At 41.1% G+C, this 18,882-nt stretch overlaps 1 protein-coding gene across 11 annotated transcripts in view; it reads left to right on the forward strand.

Annotated features, from left to right (window-relative positions):
* CHID1 (chitinase domain containing 1) overlaps positions 1 to 18,882 on the forward strand; it is a 127,120-nt gene that overhangs the window by 53,459 nt on the left and 54,779 nt on the right. For 2 of the 11 annotated variants that reach the window (XR_014568509.1, XM_083757182.1), the window contains one exon: positions 1,020 to 1,233. The exons of the other annotated variants lie outside the window; for them this stretch is intronic. Coding sequence is in view for 1 of the 2 variants with exons in the window: in XM_083757182.1 (XP_083613308.1) it covers positions 1,020 to 1,026 (7 nt within the window). In the remaining variant the exon portion in view is untranslated. Of the gene's footprint in view, positions 1 to 1,019; positions 1,234 to 18,882 lie in introns of those variants that run through there. 11 annotated transcript variants of the gene reach the window in all.

The raw sequence follows: 18,882 nt of genomic DNA on the forward strand, positions 1-18,882 counted from the left end.
AGAGGCTGTAATACCAGCACAAACCCACACTTATAAGCATCCTAAGGGGTCTGTTTCCTCCCCTTTTCCTTTAGCGGTGCCACAAGCTGCTTTTCATGCCAGAAGGATAGGAGGTATGGTACAGTGGCTTTAGGGGACAAGAGAGAATTAAGGTGCGCTGCATAAGTATCTTTTCCATCCTGTTTCTCTAGATTGTGGCCAGTGTTTGCTTGTAGGTCTGAGTGTGCCATTGTTTTTTGGAGTTAACGTTTTATTTTTTATTTTTTCCTTAATTTTTATTAAGTACAAAATAGAAAACATACATATTTACAACAAAAGAAAATACAAAAGAAAAAGAAAATACATTTAACCAAGGAAAAAAATTAGAGAATACTTTGTCTCTTTTCATATTTACAGTTATTTATACCTGTATAAAATGCTATTCACAATAAAGGAGTGAAATGAAAGATAAGATATCAGAAAAAAGAAAAAAAGAACAAAGAAAGAAGTAAAAGAAAAGGATCATAGGTGAAAATTTTTTTAAGTAGATAAGTATTCACTATACATAGCCGTTTCCCATCTATATTTATATTCAATTGTATAATTTCATCTTGTCCCTATCTACCTTAAAAAGTGTTTGTTTTGTTTTGTTTGTTTGTGTTTTTTGGTGTTAACATTTTAATCCCAAAGCTATCTTAAGCTACCAGGACACAATTTCTCAAGTTTTCTTTAAGGAGGCATTGATGTTAAACCATTTTAAAGCATTAAAAAAAAAAAGTTTGTAGACCTGACCTTTTAGGTTACACACATGATTTTTATGAGCAATCTAATGGCTTTTGGTTTCCTGCTGCAACTTTCCACCCTTGTGCCAGAGAAGTTCCTTGCTTTTGTGCATGTGCACATGACGTGTCTGAACTTTCAAAGAAGTGTGTTCACTTTTTGTTGCTGGTTCCCACCAGCAGAGATACTGTGAGGTGAACATGAATGCTTAAAGATTTTCTTTCTTGTTATCCTGTCTTCTGTCTAATCTTTACTTCCAGTCAATAGCGCCAGTAATTAGCTGTGTAGTATCAGTGGGAGCAAAACCTCTTCAGACCAGCTACAAGGCAAGGTGGAGCAAAAGAACCAAGATCAGACATTCCTAATCGTGAGCAGGAGCAACAAAGGCATATTACAAATTCTAAACATGGATCTTTTGGTATTTAGTCTCCTTTTGCTGAAACGGACAGAACATTAAATGTGACTTGTACAACATGCTGTTGGGACGCAGGTGGCGCTGTGGGTTAAAGCCTCAGCGCCTAGGACTTGCCGATCGAAAGGTCGGCGGTTCGAATCCCTGCGGCGGGGTGCGCTCCCGCTGCTCGGTCCCAGCGCCTGCCAACCTAGCAGTTCAAAAGCACCTCCGGGTGCAAGTAGATAAATAGGGACCGCTTACCAGCGGGAAGGTAAACGGCGTTTCCGTGTGCGGCTCTGGCTCGCCAGAGCAGCGATGTCACGCTGGCCACGTGACCCGGAAGTGTCTCCGGACAGCGCTGGCCCCTGGCCTCTTCAGTGAGATGGGCGCACAACCCCAGAGTCTGTCAAGACTGGCCCGTACGGGCAGGGGTACCTTTACCTTTACCTTTACAACATGCTGTGCTTTAAGTTGACTTGGTTCTCAGGCATTTTCTGTTTGTTTATTTCACTTGTAATTTGCTTTCTCCCCTTGAAAACTGAAATGTCAGAATGAACTTATTATCCACATTCAGGTAATATGCCTCAGTTTCAAATTAAAAATGAGTCTGATAGACCACTCATTGTACATATGGGGGAACTGAAAGCACTTAGTGATGTTAGTTTGGTCAAAACTTCAATCTCTTGGTGGCCCTAAATGAGCCATCAGAAGCTGTCAGAACCAGACATAAAAAAAGAAGAAACTTTTTTTTAAAAAAATGCATTCAAATTGAAATTTGTTCAGGTATTTGTTGTTGTTAAAGAGGATTTCTAGCTCGTGGTCTCAGTCAATATGTTACAAAAAAGAAAATGTTTTTAATAGAACAGTATCCACATGTAAGCAAGCCAGGCGTTTGTATATTTGTGGTGGTCAGACCAATATTGTAGATTTTGAAAATGCTCTGGAATGACAGAGTTAACAGCAACCTATGTATTTTAGAGTTGATGGTGCATTAACTCATCTGACATCCTGCAGAAGTGTTCATAACTCTAAAAACCTGGGTTCTGCAGGAATGGGTCAAAGCTTTGTAAGTGAAAGGCATTTTGAAATAAAATATATTGCAGTGAAGCAAAGGATGAGGCACACCAAGCTTTCAGTAAAGTAATATTTATGGAGAATTGTGTGTCTTTTGACTGAGATGGAGGCCTTCGGAATGGAGAAATGCCTGCACTCAAGCAACGCTCAGTGTATACACGTATATTGATGTGTTTTACAGAATAGAAATCTTTTGAAATGTTTCCTTGTGTAGTACACTCCTTAGAAGTGATGAAAGTTTAAAGACTCTGAAGATGAATGTTGAGGGAATAGAGGATCTGTTTTAAAGAGTGGAAAGTGAGCTGCTAAGACTGGATGAGGGCCAGCCCAAGACATTTAGAAGTCTGAAGCAAAGAAGAAAATGGTTGTACCTCATTCTGTGTGCAGAAGGGGCTGGATTGATAATTGAACCTTTCTTCAACACTGGCAATGGGGTGCCTTCCTCTACTACCTTAGGTGGTGTATAATATGTCTAGCACATACAGCTCTGCTCTCCAGAGAGACAGGCCAGGAAGCTTAGGAGGAATGACTGTTCCTGGTGGTGGGAAGGCTGCCACTGCTACCTGAGGAGATTGCCTCACTCTCCCTAATGATTAGCGATGGCTGGCCCTGCTTATTGCACTGCAAGGAACTAAAGCTGATGGCAGCTGGATATTGAGCACTTTTCTTTTTGGGCACATCTTGTTGCTGTATTACATCCAAGTGGAGAAAGCAGTTAGCATAGTTTGCTTCGCCTGCTTAGGTGGTTCAGTGGCCATAAGACATAGTTGCAGGCCCAGAGACAATGAGCCCATGGGATATATGGGATTTAGATTGAGCGCTGGGTTACAGAGAAGGTAGAGTGAAATGTGATGACAAACAGGGATCCTTAGGAAGAAAGAATTTATACAGGCCGGAGGCAGAAGAACTGGAAAGGTTTGGAAAGGTGTTTCAGAGACACCTGTTTGCAGTTTTGTATTGTGTGCCTTAGGGGTTGTTTGTTTGTTCCTGGAGGTGATCAGGGTTAGTTGCAGAATAATCACTTCAGGGGCCACCTTTTGTTTGTGGATACCAGTGTGGTAGAATTCAGTGTTGTCAACTTTTGTTTGAATTCACCATTCCCCATGTTCAGTGAATGCAGAACTTCATAAATATAATAGGTGTTGGACTCAAATTCACTCTCTTGAAGGTTGCATTTCAGAACTGTGTGTAGGCATTTTGTGTTTTCTGGATCAGCATCACACCAGACCAAAAAGTGTCCATATATTACTTCTGTTACTAGAAAAGCGCTTCTGGGGCTTAAAGCAGCCTCTCCCAGTCTTCTGTCCTTAGATGTTGTTGAGCTACCATTGGCCTGACCATTGGCAATGCTTGTTGGGAATGATGCAGGGTTGTAGTCCATTAATATGTGGGTATACAAAGAGGTGGAAGGCTGCCCAATGTATTCTGCTCCACAGTGCTGAAATAGTTTTCCATAGACCATTGTTGAATTTTGGAAATCGATGAATCAAGTTGACTTCCCTTTTCTCAAAACAGTAATAGCACAAAAATCACTTTTGGCTTTTGACCTCCACATTTGTGTGATCTCCATCTTGATGGAGAAAATGAAGTACTTTTTTCAGTTTTAAGGTACTGAAATACAGTTACGTCAGGGAAATGTATTTATAACTTGATCTGAGAACTCAGATCAAAGGTTTTAAGAAAAATGTTCCAAGTCCTTGAATATAAGAACTGAACATGTGCTTCATACGCCCAACACATTGCAAAGTGACAACTTCATATTAATTTCAACTGTGCTCCAGTGAGGGAGGCAGCCATAATAATACTGCAGTTATAAAAACCATTTTCATTACTTTGGGAGGGTTTACCCTTCAGATACAGCGTCAGTGGGAGGAGAGGAACCATTGCCTTAAAATTTTGGGTGGCTTCTATGGGTGTAATTTCCTTCAGCAGAAGCAATTGTGAAAAACTTTATAGACTATTTTATCCCTCATAGCTGTTACAATCACATCTCCCTTTCATGACAGACTGCATAAGACTGTAAAAAGACATGACATTTTAAGGATAAATATTTTTACTTCCTCAACAGATCAAATTTTGTTCTCAGTTATGCTTTCAATCTCTTAAAGAGTAGGTTTCTTCTGTTTTTGTAAAAATTGCCTACTTTTTGTGATAATTTGAGAAAACTTCTCAGCTTTTAGTGAGTGTGTGCTCTACTACATAACATACCTTCCAGTGAAAATAACTCGTATGATTATGTGGAGGAAGTGAAATACTGTAGGAACTAGTTTGACTAGCAAAACGCTAGTCCAAACCTAAGTTCTTCTAGGCAAGCCATAACCTATAGGGCAAACTTTGGTTACAGCTCATGGTTAGTGTGGAGAGAGTTGGTACCCCTCTTTGAGGGTTCACACATTTGCCCTAAATGTGGTTTGGCTTAGTGTCTTATTCAAACCAGACCATTGTTGAATAAGGACAGGTTTTATTCTTACTGACTCCCGAATTGCAGGGTTTTATTTCGTTCCATAGAATTCAGTGGGAGCCATTCTGGTGTGTTTTTGTGAAAGAGAGAGAGGGTCTGGCTTTGTATTAACTTTTAGGATGAGTCAGTGCATGCATAATGCTGAGAATCCACTCTCAGGCCCCTGAACTGTACATTTAAAGGAGTGTCACCATAAGAACAGAAGAAGAGCCTGCTAGGTTAGGCCAATGGCCCCATTTAATACAGCATCCTGTTTCCAAAGTGGCCACTGCTTCAGACCATCATGGCTTCCCCCAAAGAATCATGGGAACTGCAGTTTGTTAAGGGTACTGATAATTGTTAAGAGATCCCTGTTCTCCTCAAAGTGTGGCAGTTCCCAGGGTTCCCTGAGAAGAGGGATTGACTGTTTAAACCTCTGAGAATTGTAGCTTATTGTTTATAGTTTAGCACATTTGCAGAAGTATTTGCAATGTGTAGCACTCTTGTAATCCATAGGTAATTTGTGTATATTCTTCCTCCACTCCCTCAACCCTTTTATAGTATTTGGCAATACCAAGCACATTTTGAAATAACCAATTAATTTATTTTAAAATCTGTGTTTTGTTGTTGTGCTATGCTGTCTAGGGAGCTGGAGATGGAGCAGTGAACGTTCTGCGCTTCTTCACTAGTGCCAACCTCTTAGTAAACTATTTCACCCACATTCTCTGTTCTTTTCCAGAGGACTATTGCATTCTCTTTTATTCTATGTATTTTCCTACCAATAAAGTTTAAATAGACTATTAAATCAATATGTCTTGGAGGAAGGAGCAATCCTCTCAAATTAGATCATTTACTGCAGGAAGACTAGTTTTATCAGACTTTTTCCCCCTGTAAATTAGTCTTAGAATACATGAGATTAGGCAGCTGATTGATTTATTGCTATAGCTGAACAGAGGAACACTGTGCTTTAAATGGAAAATCTGCTTCACTCCTTATACTTCACCGTTTCTGAAGCTATTGTATAATATAAATGATTTGTAACTTTTATGTTTTATACAGTCTAATGGCATCAGTATGTTAGGATGGTTTTAACCATAAATCAACATAGCCATGCTGGGTGTAATAACCAAATAAGGGTGTAATGGAGAACTGCACCATGCAAATACCCAGTTCACACATGACTGTAAGCCATAAACAATTTGTGTCCACCCCTCTTCTCCATGTGTTAGTGAAAATAGCTTATCAAAATTGTGTAATATTAGGGGGGGGAAATGCTTTCAAAAAAATTATGTATCTGGAGAATGTCACACTAAGATGTTGATGTACTTTTGTGAGGGTTTTTTTAAAATTGCAAACTGCTGTGGAAATGTGAAAAAATTAACTTAAGATTGAAAAAAAATGGAAGATTTGGGCCACTTTAGCACCATACATTTAAAGCAGTATGATGCCACATTAAACAGTTATAGCTTCTGTCAAAGAATTCTGGGAGCAGTAATTTGCTAAGAATTGTTAGGAGATCCCTATTCACCTCACAGAGCTACAGTTCCTAGTTTCCTGTGGAGGGGGCTTGATTGTTAAACTACTCTGGGCATCATAACTCTGTGAGGGAAATAGGGGTGTCCTATGGACTCCCAGCACACTTAACAAAATACAGCTTCCGGTATTCCTTGGGTATGCTAGGACTTTTTAAGGTAATACAGTGGTATCTCGGGTTAAGAATTTAATTTGTTCCGGAGGTCCATTCTTTTTTTTTTTATAAATATTTATTGAGGTTTTTTGAATATAAAACATAAATAACAAACAACATTACTTATATCATAACATAGTTTCATCACTTCTTTGGACTCCCTCACGTCTCCCGCTTCCACTTACATCGTTATAAAATCTTTTCAAGCAAATTATCATTTTGTTTACAATCTTACATCCGCTCCTTTAAATAGAATCTAGCAGTTCTCCAAAAATTTATATTTTCCTTAATCTCACTTATCGTCAAATTCAGATCTAATTCAGTGGTGGACAATTGTTTATGATCTAGCATCCTTCTTAACATTCAACCAAATTACAATATTTTTGTAAATAAATCTTAAATTTCTTCCAGTCTTCCTCAACCCTCTCTTCTCCCAGGTCTCGGATTCTGCCAGTCATCTCGGCCAGTTGCATATAGTCCATCAGCTGCATCTGCCACTCTTCCAGTGTGGGTAGATCTTGAGTTTTCCAGTCCGGAGGTCCATTCTTAACCTGAAACTGTTCTTAACCTGAAGCACCACTTTAGGTAATGGGGCCTCCCGCTGCCGCCACACCGCCAGAGCATGATTTCTGTTCTCATCCTGAAAGAAAGTTCTTAACCCGAGGTACTGAAGCGTCTGTAACCCGAAGTACCACTGTATAATAGTGCTTTAAATGTATGGTGTGATTGTGGCCTTAGAGAGGAATAGAAATTGACAGATTCACCTTTCACTGTTCTTGCCTTGCCTGGTTCACATAAGTCAGTCCTCTAATTTATTTCCTCCCTGCTTACTGTTATGTATAAACTGGGCCAGTAACTGTCTTTAACTTAACTCGAAGTTCACAAGCTTGGTCCTTCTAACTAACAGCCAGCTGGGGGAGGGGCCCCACCCCATTTGCCATCTCACACAGAACCCCTCTTTTCTTTGTTTCCCTTAATGGTCCATCACCCCGGCTAGGCGACCACCTCGACAGGAAGCTAGTCTGACTTATTCTTTAGCGCTTGCTAGATCCAGGGTTTAGAAGGGTCTCGGCATACAGGTATATTGTGTGACTGAAGCAGATAGATTCTTAGAGAACAGCAAACTTCCAGAATATTTCCGCATATAAGCTGTATGTTACTTTGCGCTTTTGTCTTAAATTCCTCATCAGGATTGGTAGCCAAAAATCACCCCCGGCTATTCCCAAACCTATTAGCTTTGGAGAAAAATGTTGATCTTGGGAGAGTACTTCATTTTTAAAAGAGCAATATGCTTTCTGCTTGAACTCATACCAAACATTAGGAAAGTGTTTTAGCAAATTACAGTTCACCACTAACGACAGGCTTGGGAGAGGAGGTTGCTGTTGCACAGATGCTGTTGCCTTTTAACATGGCAACTTGTTTATTAACTGGGAAAATGCTGCCTATTGAGAGAGGATGGAAAAAGTCCCAAGAGCTCCTATATGAGAGGCGAACTGCATTCTACACATAAGAGCTCCAGTGCCATTTAAGAAAGGAAAACGCCTTCAGGTGATTAAATTTGAAGCGAAGGAGTCGTGTGTATGCCGGGGGGGGGGCGTTTAACCCTTTCTGTGCATTGCTTTGCTGTAAATCATTCTCCGATCCCAATAACTTTTCTCCCATGTGAATTTCCATGAGCATGCAACATATAGGCAGCATGTAGGCAGCACTCAAATAGCTTCTAGAATTTATGAAACAATGTAGAAACCAAGCTGATCCAAATACTGGTTCCACTTCTTCCAAGTCATTCATTCATATAAGGATTGCTCAAATTCTTACAAACCTTCTGAGTTTTTTTCTAGTCTCATGTACTTAGCTTAGCATATAAACATGTGTTTATAAGTGGTCCATGTTTCACAAGCATATAGTAAGGTTGGTAGTGCAATAGCTTTGTAAACAAGTATTTTGGTTTCCCTGCGAATATCCCAGTCCTCAAACACGCTGCACTTCAATTGGGAGAAAGCCGCACTTGCAGAGCTCAGGCGATGCTGGATTTTGGCATCAATGTTGGCCCTTATGGAAAGATAACTGCCTAGGAAGGAGAAATGATTGACATTTTCCACTGTTACACCATTGAGTTGGATTTGTGGTGCTGCAGAGGGGTTGTTTTGTACTTGTTGGTGCAGCACTTTGGTTTTTTTGGATGTTGAGTGATAGGCCAAACTTTTCATAAGCGTCAAACTTGTCATCAGCATACTGAAGCTCTATGACGGAAGTTACGGTAACCTTACTCTTTGCTTTCAGCTTGCTCAGTTTGAAGAGCTCTCCATCTGTTCGATATATGATTTCTACTCTGGTGGAGAGTTTCCCTTCGACAAAGTGTAGGATCATGGCAATGAAAATAATGAATAGAGCAATAACACAACCCTGTTTAACACCTGATACCACTGTGAATGATTCACTTTGAGAGCCATTGTTATATGTGATTGTTGCTCTCGTATTATCATGGAGGAGTCAAATGATGTTTACAGATTTATCTGCACAGCCAATTTTTAGAAGGACAGTCCACAGGGCATTACGATTTACAGTGCCGAAAGCCTTAGGTCAATAAACGCCATATACAGGGATTGGTTTTGCTCTCTGCATTTTTCTTGAAGCTGTTGAGCAGTGAAAATTGTGTCTACTGTCCCCCTAGAAGGCTGAAAACCATTTTGGGATTCAGGAAGGGTCACCCTCGGATATTGTTAAGAGACGATTTGCTAAGATCCTTGCAAAAATTTTGCTGGCCACAGCTAATAGAGAGATGCCTCAATAGTTTCCACAATTAGTTCTGTCACCTTTTTAAAAGAGATTGGTAATTTTGACATCCCTAAAGTCTGCTGGGATATCTTCTCTTTCCCAGATTTTTTTGATGAGCTTGTGAAGTTGTTGTGTAAGTTCAATTCTGCCCACTTTGAAGATTTTGGCAGGTATCCCATCAGGTCCACTGGCTTTGTTGTTTTTCATTTGTTTAACAGCTGTACACAACTCTCCCAGAAAAATTCCACCAACGGTGTCTCCAAAAATTTTTACACATCACTTGGGAAGACAGGCGAACTAATATCAGTGTACTGGAAGAAGCAAAGATCACTAGTGTTGAAGCAATGATTCTTCAACATCAACTTCGTGGGACTGGTCATGTGCGGATGCTTGATGATCGTCTTCCAAAGCAACTACTCTATTCCGAACTTAAAAATGGAAAGCATAATGCTGGTGGTCAACAAAAGAGGTTTAAATGCTATCTCAAGGCAAATCTAAAAAAATGTAGTATAAACACTGACAACTGGGAAACACTGCCCTGCAAGTGCTCCACTTGAAGAACAGCCTTTACCAAAGGTGTCCTGGGCTTTGAAGACACTCGAACTCAAGGGAGAAATGTGCTAAGAGATCCACACTGTGATCAACCAATGTCCCCACTGTGGAAGCACGTGTGGATCCAGAATTGGCCTCCACAGTCACTTACGGACTCATTGTTAAAACTGTGTTTATGGAAGACAATCTCCCTCGGCTACGAGTGATCGCAAAAGAAGAAGAAGAATAAACATGTGTAATTCCTGGCTTAGACTTTTGCACTGAACATATTTTTACCATATCAGGCCCCATCCACACTAAAAGCACTATGCCACCACTTTTAACAGCTGCGGCTTTCCCCTAATAATCATGGGAGCTGCAGTTTCAGGGTGCTCAGATTTTTTTAGGAAACCTGTATTCCCACCCACCCAGAGAACTACAATACCCAGAGTTCTCTGGGAAGAGGGATGGGTTGTTAAACCATTCAGGGAATTGTAGCTCTGTGAGGGGAATAGGTGTCTCCTGATGACTCTCAGCACCTTTAACAAACTGCAGTTCCCTGGATTCTATGGGGGAAGCCATGACTGTTTAAACGCCGCTTTAAATGCACAGCACAGATGGGGGCCATCAGAGATAGTGGTCTTCTAAATGACGGACTGCAACTCCCATCAGCTCCATCCAGCATGGATATTGGTCAGAAATGACAGGAGTTGTAGTCCAGCAAGTCGCCCATCTCTGCACTACAAACAAATGCACCACAGTTGCCACTAGTTGAGAGACGGTTCTTTTGATGCCACATAGTCCTATGGAATTGCTCATGCGATGAGGGGAAAAGCTGGGACCTCTCAATAGCTGACTCCTGCTCTGCCACCCTCTAGATGTTTGATGGTGAAAATCTGCAGTGCAGAGCCTGCTGCACTTGTAGATGTCCCCCATGCAACAGAGTTCAGAATTTGGGAGATCTTCTGTCATGGAGAATATCATCAATAAGTAAAAGAGTAAAAACCATCCTAAAGTTTTACAGTAGCTATTTTAAGATCCTAGAGATCTTGGATCTTGAAGAGTAAGCATTCATTTCTTTAACTGCCATAGATGATTATTAACAAGAGATAATGAAATTGGGGGATGGAGCAGAGGAAATTCAGTTTCCAGCAGAAGGTTAGTCAGTTACTCGTAACTGATCAAGATACTGATCCTACCAGATGTATATTTTTTTTTTAAAAAATAAAATATACAAATTGTATTGCATTCAGATAATTAAAATGTCATAACAGTTTTCACATTCCGTTGCTTAATTAAGAGCAATAAAGATCATGCTAAATCTGAATGAATCAGTAATTTCCTCCCTAATCACACAAATGCCAATGTCAGCATCATAATGGGATGCACAAATCTGGCAGTAATGAGGCTGCGGCTATTGGGGAAATTAATGTGAGTGTTCACACAAATTGCACAGCAAGTTTTTTCCAAGTTGTATTCAACTGCGTTTCCAAGCAGCAAATTTTAACAAACTACGTGCACCCCAAGTATGGTTGTGATAGCCTAAGAAGTGTGTGTTGTATGTTTTAAGTCCTTATCTTTCCAGTGTGGTGAAAAAATAGGCATGTCTGCTCTACACTACACACTTTCTTCTCGTTTCTAGTTGATGTGATTTAGTTGAAGGATCATGCTACACTCCAAGCAATAGGTAAAGGTAAAGGACCCCTGGATGGTTAAGTCCAGTCAAAGGCGACTATGGGGTTGTGGCGCTCATCTTGCTTTCAGGCGAAGGGAGCCAGTGTTTGTCCACAGCTTTCCGAGTCATGTGGCTAGCATGCCTAAACCGCTTCTAGCGCAACGGAACACCGTAACAGAAACCAGAGCGCACTGAAACACTGTTTACCTGCCACAGCAGTACCTATTTATCTACTTGCACTGGTGTGCTTTTGAACTGCTAGGTTGGCAGGAGCTGGGACAGAGCAACAGGAACTCACTCCATTGCGGGGATTCGAACTGCCGACTTTCCTATTGGCAAGCCCAAGAGGTTCAGTGGTTTAGACCACAGTGCCACCCAGCAATAGGGCTAGTAATACTGACATCTGTTATGGTGTTTGTGGTTCATTGTATTTACAGGTCACTCAGTGAATTAAGTAGAACAGCTAAGGGTCTAAAGCAGGCTCAGACAACTTGTGACCCACTAACAAACAAACAAACCATGTATGGAAGCCTGTCAGGGACATAATAAGCCACTAGCTTTGCTACCTGCCCATGACTTACCAAATGGGAAATTGCCAAAACCTAGCAAGCCACCATTGGAGGCCCTGAACTGAAGGCTGTACACTGCCCAGGGGGCTCCCAAATGATGCATCACAACCTTTACCTAATTTCAGAGGTGGCCAAGGGTTGTCCTGCCACTTGCCTGCCAGCCCCATTCCTTCTCCCCCACTTCTCTCTCCTTGCCTACTTCAGAATTGTTTTTGTAACTGCAGATGCATCATTATCACTGTCACACACACCCCGCCGCCCTGCTCTGACTTCCTCAGGATGATGTGTCTCACGAAGAAGTCTGCACCTCCATTACTTGGTTGTGACAGCTAAAAAAACTTTAACCTTTGTACTGGCACAGGCTCTGTAATAGGATCTGAGTGCCAATCTGCATGTGACCACCATGTACGTATCATGAGTTAATAACACCAAGAATGAATTATGTCCTAGAAGTACAGTTTTATCTGAGTAAGCTACACCATCATTATTATACTTTAGGAACATATTAAACTCAAGTGACTTACTATTTAGATGTGACCCAGACATCCCAGAGGGGGTGGATAGTGGCAGACAAAGGCTCAAAGATTCCTTGGGCTAGCGTGCGGTTTTGAAGGAAGAGGAAAAGGCAGGTTGGCTGGCAAGGAGTGCTTTACATTGGAGCGCGCTGGGGTGAAGAAAAGATGTGAGTGAAACACAGAGCTCTGGAAAGGTGGGTGGAAGTTAACAACTGGGTTATTCTTTATGACATAAATGAGAAGAAGCCTAGACTGTTGACTTCTGGTGACCAGTCAGCTGATTCCCTAAATTCTTCCTGGCTTGCAAAGCTGTAAAATAGGAAAAGGAGATCTTGCACTCTCCTGTTCACCAAAATAGAGAACAAAAAGGACTCTTTTTAAGGAGAACTGAATCCAGACCTGTGTTTTGTGCCACAATTCCATATGGAATATTACCTCTATTTGCATTACAGGTGCCATCAACTGTTTAGCTGTTGTTGTTCATAGGCTTCCACGTATAGGAAATATGGGAGTGTTAGTGTGGAAAGTCCATGTTTGGTGGGTGGTGGGAGAGTATCAAGGAACTGTGGGCATGTGCTGTGTTAGCTTTGGTGTCGGCAGTTATCCTGCTTTTGACTCTGCTGCTGTGTGTCCATTGGCTCTTGGCCAAAATAATAGGATTAGGCTGCTGAATAGTCTATTTCCTCCGTTTTTAAATTCTGCAATGGTTCCTCTCCAGGAACCAGGTTGGTGATTTGAATGTTTCTTGTGCAGTAACTTGCTGCTAGCTATGATTGCTCTAAGCGGGCATTTATAGACTGAAGAGTTCACTGCTGGGATATTTTTCTCACTTATGCAGAGTTTATATCTTCAATCCACCCTCCACTACTTCTTAGCATAAATTTACAGTTTTCAATACAATAGAATCGTATCCAATGATACAGTTTCATATGGTTCTCAACTTATTTTCATAAGCCCCCCTCCCCCCGCCAACTGCTGATCTCCTGTTGAGGGGATTTATATGAGAAAAATGTATTATGCAAGTCCTATAAGGTGTGCTTTGGGTTATATCACTTTCCTGTCTCTCCTATCACTGGGCTTTTCCAGGCTGTCACTATTTTCAAGTGGGATTCAGTCACATACCAGCAAATTCAGGATGTGCAGTTACAGCTGATTGAGAGGTCTTCCTCAACAAATGCTCCCCCCCCCCAAAGTTCTGGTGATTTGTGATAAGGCAGGTGCCATGGAAAATGCACTGGAAAGTGTGGGGGGGAGCACTTGTTTTGACACAGCAGTGATCTCAACGCAGACAAATCACAATGAATGTTCATTAAATAGCTAATGTAGTCTTATCTCACTTCAAGCAATTTGGGATGAATGCTCCATTAACAGATCATCTGAAAGTGCCCAGTGTCACTGTCCTCCCTCCCTCATCCTCTACCTGCATGCATCAAAAGAGCACACAACTTGGTGCTATAGGAATTCTAACAACCAAGTTGGCATGGAAGAAACAAATATTCGTATGAAAGAATTCATCAGCATTTAAAGAGAGCAATCTTTAAATATCACACACCGGAAGGCATTTTAATACAGATTAACCTTCCACTCAATTAGTTCCACTCTCACTCATTTAATGGTTTAGCTAAAATTCCCTGATATCTAGGTGTATTGTGTATCGATGCCATGCATTGCGCTTGCAGTTGCAAATCTTGGCCTAGCCCCCCGCCTTAATTCACTCTCTAAATTGTGCTAGTCTTGTGCAGAGCAAGCTCCTAACAAAAGTGTGAGCATCTCTTGAGGTTTGTAAAGTAGGTCTGTTAATTTGCTTTCTCTTATTTGTAAGTATGTATGGTTTGATTTATGTTTGCTCCTGATTCATTATGGAAATTGTGTTCATCAGTCTGTGAAGCCTGATCACTAAGCAATATTCAACATGGAAATTACAGGCCTAAATTTTCATGCATACAGATGAGTGATAAATTTGCCTGTATTTGCAGTGACTGCAACCGTGTACACAAATTAAACGTCCTGTGATACAATTCAGCTGAAACTTTAAACCTAATAGTTACACTCTGTAGAAAACAGATGGGCTTCTATTCCTTAATTAGCAATGCTGCTGAAATTAAGAACAGTAGAGGCGGGACAGTCTAATTTTGGTTTGTGAAATTTTATCAGCTTCAATTTCAATAGTCTTTTTGGGCTGATTCACTCAATATGTCTCTCCCCCCCCCCCCCCGGGTAAAGCAGCTCTGTCCTTGGCCATACATGTGCCCATGTGAAGAAATGTAATGTGTGTAATGTCTTCCATCGGACCACATGCTTTTTTTTTTGTTTGCAGTTTTCACAGTCATTGAATTGCTTCTCCCCTGCAGCAGGTAGTCATTGCAATTATTTATTTATATGGTCTATTTCAGGGGTAGGAAAATTCTGGCCTATGGGCCAATCCTGGCCTGCCACAGGGTCCAATTTAGCCTGTGAAGCCCCCCCCCCCCAAAAAAAAAATCACTGGTGAAGTCAGCTGATAGGCAAGAGGACAGGGTTGAATCCTGCGTTGGCTGCAAAACCCTCTTCCTAGCAGAGAAAAAACATCTTGCAGCCACTGCAGCAATATCTAATCTCTCATCATCTGTGTGGGTATTAAAGCCCTGTGCAAAAACACCTTTTGAAGGAGCTCTCTCGTGCATGCTGCTTCCGAGAGGCTTTTGTCTTTCCCTTCTCGCACTGGTGACACCAGCAGCTGGGCTAGGGGAGGAATGAAGGCAAGAAAGCCTTCAAGCCCCACCCCATACTTCTCCTTTAAACTTCTGTAGACCTTGCACCTTGTGGACACACTCATATGTCGAAGGACAGGTTGAGATGGCTCACATGTAGTAGTGTATGAATTAGCCCCCCAAAATGTGAACCGGAAAGCTTTCGCTTTGCAGAAGTTATGGGGCTGGTAAGATTTTTGAGGACTCACATAGGATAAACTTGCTTCCTGACTTTAGCAACCTAGCTAGGTGCCTGTGACTACTGAACACTCTGTTTCTACACAACTGTGAATAATTTTTGTTTGAGAGATGCACCAGCTTATTTCTCTGAAAAGATAAGGCCTGTTAGGCAACTCTGCTTATTTCCGTGTGACCTGGAAAAGAATTGAGGCCGTGTGACTGTGCTTTAAGGAACAACAAAAGAAGCTGCCTTGTAGTGAGAGACGATTGGTTCATCTCATTGAGTGTTATGCTCACTGACTGGCAGGAGCTCTCCAAGGTTTCAGAAAGGAATATCTTCCCTGCCCTACCTGGTACCTTCTGGGTTACGAACATAAGAAGAACCTGTTGGATCAGGCCAAGGGACCATCGAGTGGCCAACCAGATGCCTGCAGGAAGCCTGAAAGCAGGACCTAAGTGCAAACAGCACTCTCCTGACTTGTGGTCCCCGCAGCTGACATTGGAAAGTATACACTGCCTCAGACAATGGAGGTGATGCCTAGCCATTGTGGCTAGTAGCTATCGAGAGCCATATCATCCATGAATTTGTCTAATCCGCTTTTGAAGCCATCCAAGTTGTTGCCCATCACTACTTATTGTGGGAGCAAATTCCATAACTAATCTCTACCGTTGAGCTGTGACTCTTCCAATTCAAAAAGTCATTTAGATGAGTTACTGGAAATTACCAACTGTTTTTGGCCAGTGATCACTATAACATTGCAGCTTGTTGATGCTATTTTCTCCTGCTATGGGTTCCTTAAAGTTTAATTTCTAAGAAATACAGGCACATAATGCTTTAATACCTCGTCAGAATAAAATATTTGTAATTTTAGTGTACTGGAAATAGACTTAAGCTTTTTTTATTCCTGTCTTTGGCACTGCTCATTTGCTTGAAATGCAGCTCCCAGAATAAGCTATTCAAGCACAGGGATAATGTAATTATTCCATAGGACTGTATTCTGAGCTGTATGTTGCTGTGTTTTATTAATTCTGTGAATTTAGCTGTTGCAAAGCATCACTAATATATAAATCACCAATTCATTTCCCTCTCTGATTGTAAGCATACCTGAAAGTGATGAGATGCTATAGCTCTTTTAATGCGACTTCAAGTATAATATTTTTTGCTCAGAAGATATCACACTCAGACAAAGCAGAGGGAGCCGGAGGGGGAATACTAATAATGTGTTCTATTTGGGACAGGGCAAAGATTGCTCAGATGTACTGAAAAGCAAAATGCTCCAAGTCCCCCAAGAGAGTGGCTTATAAAAACCCCAACACAACTCATCATGGTGGTGCTAATTTTGCATTCTTCCCTGCCCCACCCCCTGGAGTAATAAAAAAAACAACCTGTGGGGGCTCAGTGGGGAGAAATGCTGTGAGGGCCTTCTGTTTGCTGGAAGCCCTGCAAATAAATGATTAGAATTTTCTAACCAGGCCAGGTTAAAGGTGCTTGTATTCATTTAAAAGCCCTTAACAACTTAGGTCCAGAATAGCTCAGGGACCACCTACTCCCTTACATATTTTGGGGAGTCACTGTTATTGGTCCCCCGTGGCTTGGATGCACAGGTTATTTCCACTAGGAGACATGCATTGCAATGTAGATTATCTTGCTGGAAAGAAGCTTCCAGGAGTTGATTCTTCTGTATGTGCTGTAAGAAGCTCATGCACTTCTGACAGCAACAGCTGTAGTAATTAGCCAACTAAACATTTTTTTCCTGATAATCTGTGATGGCTAATAAACTTTAACAACCTGCAAAACACCCCATGGATCAATTCAGATATTAGCATTAGATATAAGTATTTGCCTTTCACTAATGTTGTTGTTGACAGGAGTGCAAGAGGTGAAGGAGTAGCAGGCTTCTCTTCTTTGTTTAGGGAAAATGCATTTCAAATGAATTAATAAATTCTTGCAGGCAGTCTGGAGAATATTAATGATGTGCAGAGACTTGAGAAAGCAGGTCATTTGAAAAGCAACATGTATTTCATTAAACCCGATGCTTGGGGTACCAGAGACTGAGGTGCAGTGAAGAACAAAATATGCAGTTTTGATTTAAGCTGCCATAAAACATGTGTGTAGTAATTTGTGTGGGATAAATGAAAGTTGCAAGGGCATAAAAGATAATACACAATAAGGAAAGGCAGAGCAAGACTGAGTTACTAGATTATAGATAGGAAACACGTTTACATTTTTACTGGGATAAACAGGCCATTTGAAGCTATCCTACTGCAGTTCTCCTGTTCAGAGGTAGTCCAAACTATTAAGAGGTAAGTATATCCCACATTGGCCTTTTTTCCACCTGGGATCACTTGGCACCAGGGACAGAGTCTTTGGCTGAAAAAAATAACAATACTTACCCGTAAGTGCAGTTATACTACAGTGATCCTATCTATTTGCACAACACGTCATCTTTTTCTTAGACTATATATTGATAGTAAGGGAACTTCTAACAGAAGCCCTTCCCTTACTATCAATGTGACGGTTGTGAGATGGAAATTTTCTCCAGCACAATATGCTACAAAAACGCCATGGTGATTCATCATATTTTGTGGCAGCTCCTATTAGTGAGACTTAGAAGGACCATTCTCAAGGAAGCAACTTCCATTCCACACAGCTCATGGTTGATCTCTAGGCATCTACCACAAAAAATAACTGCCAATAATTCATTTTTTTTTAATGAATGGTCATAGCAGACATTAAATTGGAGGGAGGATGGTAAAGACATTAACCCCCTAAATTAATCTCTACGAGTGATGGGAATGAGTGAAATGCAGATGGCATTCTGTTAATTCCCACTGTGCTTATTAAGTTTTTGAAGATCAGTATCTGGATAAAGTTGGATGCTGTGACCCAATAGATTGATTGTGTGATGCTTATAGAACAGGCAATGGGGCCATAACACGGTAGCAGGATATGTGATTTGCATGCCAAAGGTCCCAGGTTCAGTACCTGCCATGTCCATTTAACAGGATCACGGCTCTGTTGATGGAGACACCAGAGAGCTCTGCCAGTCACAGTAGATAGACAGCACTGGGCTAGATGACCCAATAGTCCATTGTGGTATAAAATGGCTTTATTTGTTGTACGTTGTTCAGTATTCAACCACGAATAGAGTAGAAAGCTCTAAGCAGGCTAGAAAAAACCCATAATGGGATGTATTCATTAGATATAACGCACTCTCATAGATCTCATTTCCCTACGGAAACATGTCATTGTTTTGCATGCTGCTTTGGATATCAAAGCCCACTTATTTTTCTTAGCAAGACCCTGTTTTGTCTTTGACCTCACTAAGGTAATGAGCATCCAAAAATTACTTCATTTACTTTGCCTGCATTTCTCATTGAGGCAGGCAGTTGTGTTTATGTCACTCAGCTCAACGGCTCCCTTTGATGTATTCAGTACTCACAAAAATGCATCAAAGCAGGATTTGACATCCAGTTTATTTTGAGCCACTTTAGAGGCTGTATTTCAGATGTCCAATCTTTTTTTTTTTTTAACTTCTCTGGACTGTATA

This window comes from Podarcis gaigeae (genome assembly GCF_964106915.1).
Source record: "Podarcis gaigeae genome assembly, chromosome: 1".
In the NCBI taxonomy this organism is placed as follows: Eukaryota; Metazoa; Chordata; class Lepidosauria; order Squamata; family Lacertidae; genus Podarcis; species Podarcis gaigeae.